General features: G+C 47.3%; 1 protein-coding gene across 1 annotated transcript; it reads left to right on the forward strand.

Moving 5' to 3' along the window:
- Positions 1-1,236: 1,236 nt before the first annotated feature.
- On the forward strand, positions 1,237-5,108 carry LOC119269367 (glycerophosphodiester phosphodiesterase GDPD1, chloroplastic-like). The gene is made up of 8 exons (XM_037551180.1): positions 1,237-1,489; positions 1,580-1,773; positions 3,212-3,271; positions 3,630-3,710; positions 3,818-4,018; positions 4,113-4,208; positions 4,310-4,506; positions 4,584-5,108. The coding sequence occupies exons 1-8, from the start codon at positions 1,393-1,395 to the stop codon at positions 4,813-4,815; spliced, it is 1,158 nt and encodes a 385-aa protein (XP_037407077.1). The 5' UTR covers positions 1,237-1,392; the 3' UTR covers positions 4,816-5,108.
- The last annotated feature ends 335 nt before the right edge of the window (positions 5,109-5,443 follow it).

A 5,443-nucleotide genomic window follows, 5' to 3' on the forward strand; every position in this document is an offset into this window, starting at 1 on the left:
ACTTATGTGTAAGTACCACGGTATTTTATACATCGAAGACTTTATAACTTGTGTACAAAACATATTGGTAACTTTGAAGGGGTGTAGTTGTTGAAGCATAGTACCTGATACGTTCTATGTAAATAGCACAGTAAGTTATGCAACACAGGCCTGATAACTTGCATACGAATATCATGGTAACTTTGTCCTGAGTAGAAATCATGTGATAGACGTGAAGAAGTGGCAGTTTTCTCGGGGGTGAGCGCCCGAGATGTGCGGGAGAAGCAGGTTTCTCGGGCGAGCCTGCGGGGTCATTTGGGAGGAGGCGAGGTCAAAGAAGGAGAGATCGTATGATACTTTAAAATGAAAAAAATAAAGGTGTGGCAATTTTGCTTATATGCCACACGTGTGCCAAATATCACAGTTCATAATTTATTTATAAACTACTCCCTCCATTTTTAAATATTTGTCTTTCTAGAGTTTTCAACAAGTGACTACATACGGAGCAAATTGAGTGAATCTACACTCTAAAATATGTCTACATACATCCGTATGTGGTAGTTCATTTGAAATATCTAAAAAGACAAATATTTAGAAACGGAGGGAGTAAATTAATCAATCGAAAAATTGCTAATTCACCCAACAAGGCTTTGGCCGTGCAGACCGGGTTAACAGAGTTGTTGCGATTCTGTCGAGGTCCCATCTGCGTGGAGTCTGACTGTGCAAGGTTATCTTCTCGCTCGATCCCAAGAGGCAGGATAATTCAGGCCTACACCAGTCATGGCTGACGTGGAAGACCTGCTGGGCAATTTCCAGGAGGTCTCCCATTGAGGCGATCAGAGGAGGCAGGATTGCGCTGGCCCATGAGTTAAACGGGGATTTTGCGCTGATTACCGATATTGCCCTGATCTAAAGCCTCTTCTTCCTCTTATTTCTCAAACATAAACAATCCGGTGCCAGTTCTAATTATGGACTGCTTCCTTTCTCTAGTCTCTAAAAAATCTATAAAAATAAATAAAGTTACAGATGTTTTTTTCAATCAGAAAAAAGAGAGAGAACAGAGAAGGAAAAGCGGGACAGGCCGACGTAAAAATAGGACAGGAGAGAGACCTGTCCGGAACGAAAAGGCGATGCGGCAAAGCGAATATCCCGGAGGATAAACCCGGGAGCCCGAGCGGCACCCTGGAATATTCCCGCTCCGGCATCACATTCAACTCCGGCGTCTACCCGTCCGTCCATATAAACTCCTTTCCCCGTCCGTTGCAACTCGCCAGCCACCCAGCCAGCCAGCCAGCCATTGAGCCCCTCTCCTCTCCTCTCCTCGCCGAATCCAGCCCGGCGTTCGCTGTCCGACATCCCCACCAATTCGGCGCGCCGCACGTGCGTACGTATAACACATCGGTCGCCCGATCAATGGCTCTGCTCAAGGCCGCGCGCGTCGCCGACGTCCCCACCCTCGACGTCGTCGTGCCGGACCACCTCGCCGCCGCCGCCGCCGCGCGGGTCCTCGGTACGTGCCGTTTCATTCGCCGTCCTCGCGTCTCTACTTTACGGTTGGTCATCAATCGGCCGGTAATAACGCGCGCGCGTGCGACCGCAGACGCGGAGGCGGCGTCGATGGTGAAGAAGCAGCGGGGCGCGGGCCGGCGGTTCGCGGTGATCGGGCACCGCGGCAAGGGGATGAACGCGCTGGCGTCGCCGGACCGGCGGATGCAGGAGGTGAAGGAGAACTCGGTCCGGTCGTTCAACGAGGCGGCGCGCTTCGCCGTCGACTACGTCGAGTTCGACGTCCAGGTATAATTATCGATCGATCCCGTCTGCTCTGCTCCAATCGAATCCCTCCCACCTCCCCTGCGTGCTACGTTAATTAATTTGTTAGGTCGCGCGGGTTCCGAGGAAAGGAACGGGTGTATGGGATCGGTCTACGTGGGTCCCGGGCCTCCGGGAACTGGTGTAGCTCTCCTCGGTGTAGTGTGTCCGGTCTAGGGGATCTTTGTTGATGGGGACGTGGCCGTCCGGAGCGGCTCGAGCACGTTTGCCGTGTCGCCGAAGGGGAAAGGGAGAGAGGAAGGTCGCCGCGTAGCGGAGCGACCCCACGTGCGTCGCGGTGGCCTCCCATGTGGAGAAGTGGGGCGGCTCATCGAGCTCTCCAGATCTGACCAGCTCACCAGCACGAAATAATATACTACTGTAACTTGTACTAATAACACAGTTTAAAACCACAATAATTTTGCTAAAGCATCTAGATGTCCTCTAAGAGCAACTCCAATAGCTTCCGTTTCCAAAAAACACTTCCATTTACGGAAAGTTATGGTAAAAAAAGCCTCTGCAATTTTTTTACAGGATTTCATAGAAACACCTCCTCCGTCCTTTAAGTTTGCGGGAAGATGATCTTCTCATATAATTATGGCGGTGGATAATAGGGTCATATTTTATGAGCAGAAGTTTTACGGGAACGGTAAAATGCACTCCCTCCTGTTATGGGACTGAGGGAGTAGGTGTTAGAAAACTTTTCCTAGATTATAGGGTCATCCTGGAAGAAGATTTGTACAGGAGCTCTTGGAGTTGCTCTAAGTATTGCATATCCTATATCAATGATTTTTCGCGAAGATTTATGAGGATATTTTTTTTATGTTTGATCGAGTCACTTAATGTGTAATAACTAGGGTAAATGTAGATCTGTCCTAGACAGACCCAAAGTGCAATATTTGAATTAGATGTGGTACAGTTATAGATGTAATTTGGCAGATTAAAGGTCTGGTCCTGGATTGGTTTGTTTGAAATGTCATTATACTCTTGATGTACCCGATGTTGGTAAGATATTACAGTGGACTGTGACGAGGCTGCATCAACGATCGTACAACTTTTGTCGTACCTGAAGCAGCACTCATGCAATACACTAGCTAGTTGTTCGTTTGTCCTGTTGCACTAGTGCGATCTAGTACTTATGCTAACGCCAAACCCCACCTCCACCTTGTACTTATCAAGATCGTATATCTTGCGTGTCGCATATATCTATCGATTCAGTCCATCGTTTTTTTTCTTCTTACGGTGCTATTGCGCAAAACGCCAAGTAAATGTTTCCATTTCTAATTTGCTTCAAAGCTAAATTTGTTCAAAGTGTTCAAAGAAGATACTGATTTTTTTCACTTCTCTCCCTTCTCTCTTTGTCTCCTAAATAATTCAGTGTGCAAAGATGTTGAGAAGAGAACCATGAATATCGATTTTGTAGGTCACCAAGGACGTCTGCCCAGTCATCTTCCATGACAACTTCATCATTACTGAAGAACATGTAAGTTCATATGCGCCTCTTGCTCTGTATGCGTATCACTTTCCAACATTTCCTTTTCCCCGGTGGGTGATTGTAGGGCTGTTTGGATGGGGCCCATCAATTATTTGGCTAACGATTTTGCCGTGTGGGCTCGCCCAGATGTTGGTAATAAAACTGAATAGCTGGCCAAAAAGTTGGCTTACACCCGAAATTTAGGCAGCAATTTTGGTAGGGTAGTTGTTGGTTGCTATCCAAACAGCCATGTAGAAACCACCACAAAAAGCACATGCCAAAACATGCTGCCAACCTTGATATTTTCCTGTTTCCATATCACTTGTGTAAGCAACCAACCTAACTCACCAGGACTATCTGTTTTCAGGGCAAAATTTCAGAGAAGCGTGTCACTGATCTTCAGTTGGAAGATTTCCTCCAGTATGGCCCACAAAACAAGCAAGGCAAGGTATGGAGAAAGTGCAAAACACCAGTGTGCTAATTTGATCATTAGTAGTAGTTACATAAAGTTTGACACAATGCATCTGATTATTCATTGCTTATTGCTAAATTCAGAATGGGAAGCCTTTGCTGCGGAAAATGAAGGACGGTCGGGTGTTGAATTGGAACGTCCAGTCAGATGATCCTCTTTGCACCCTTCAAGAAGCATTCGAGAAGGTCAATCCAAGATTGGGCTTCAATGTCGAGCTGAAATTCGATGACAATCTTGTGTACCAAGATGAGGAGCTTACTCACATCCTCCAGGCCATCCTCAAGGCATGTACTATTACTGCAGTACATGAGTCACTTTTGGTTGGTTACAGCTTGATACCTGTTGTTCTAACACATCAGATTTTCAACTTGTGAACAGGTGGTCTTCGAGTGTGCCAAGGATAGGCCTATCATTTTTTCTAGCTTCCAGCCCGATGCTGGGCAGCTCATGCGAAAACTGCAGAGCACATACCCTGTAAGTGCAATATTATTACCGGACAGATTGCAAGCACATGGAACTTATATCCATTCCACACCATGAGCGTCACTGATTGCCATCGTTACGATGTTTGTCAGGTGTACTTCTTAACGAACGGAGGGACGGAAATCTACGCCGACGTGAGGAGGAACTCGTTGGAAGAGGCGGTCAAGCTGTGCCTTGCCAGCGGCATGCAAGGGATCGTGTCCGAGGCCCGCGCCGTCTTCAGGTTCCCGACCGCTATACCCAAGATCAAGGAGGCTGACCTCTCCCTACTAACTTACGGCACTCTCAAGTAAGTTCTCTAGTTCTTCATCAACTTCTTAGAACGACGGAGTAAAAGGTTTCTGACGCCGTTGTGCAAATGTGCAGTAACGTGCCGGAGGCGGTGTACATGCAGCACCTGATGGGGGTGAACGGGGTCATCGTCGACCTCGTGCCGGAGATCACTGGGGCTGTCTCTGATCTCATCGCCCTCCCGGAGACCGATACAGAGATCAATGATCTGAGCGGCAAGGTGGTGAAAGATGCCGCATCGACGCCGAATTTCACACAGCGGGAGATCTCGTTCCTGCTGAGGCTGATGCCAGAGCTTGTGCAATAGCACAGATTGCACACCATTAACTCATGGCTTTGGATGTAACTGATTGATTGGCATACAGGACGGGAGGAGCCCCTTGTGGAGGAAAGCACAGGTTTACATACTGGGTTGGTGTGATGTCCTTCGGTGAGCCCTGGTACTGGGAGAGTTGGGGATTGATATGATATGTACATGTTGTAGTGTGGGTGGCGAAATTTTTGGATATACATGTTGTAGTGAATGTCACCGTCACAATGGACCGTGTTACTAAACTAATACATGATCCTGGGTCTGGTAACCAGCATTTTCGATCAACATTCGTCAATGTGTTTGCTACAATATTTTTGGAAATTAAGAAAATCCCCAGGTTTTCACATATTTGCCTCGAGAAATCGGAAACCAAGAAATTTTTAGAAAAAGATGTGATAAAGTATTAAAGGCACAAAACCATCACTTTCATGTCACAACTTACGGAAAACCATCACTTTACAAAACATGACACTTTGCACCGAATCGAAGAAATTGATGTGGCAAAAAAACACTGAACCAATTTGTGAGCGTGTTTTGACGTGGCCGATCACTTGCGGGCCGACAACGGTGATGGCGCGGCGCTAACGGGCGTTAACGGCCGTACCGACCAAGCCAGTCAGCC

This window comes from Triticum dicoccoides, chromosome 3A (assembly GCF_002162155.2).
Source record: "Triticum dicoccoides isolate Atlit2015 ecotype Zavitan chromosome 3A, WEW_v2.0, whole genome shotgun sequence".
Taxonomy (NCBI): domain Eukaryota; kingdom Viridiplantae; phylum Streptophyta; class Magnoliopsida; order Poales; family Poaceae; genus Triticum; species Triticum dicoccoides.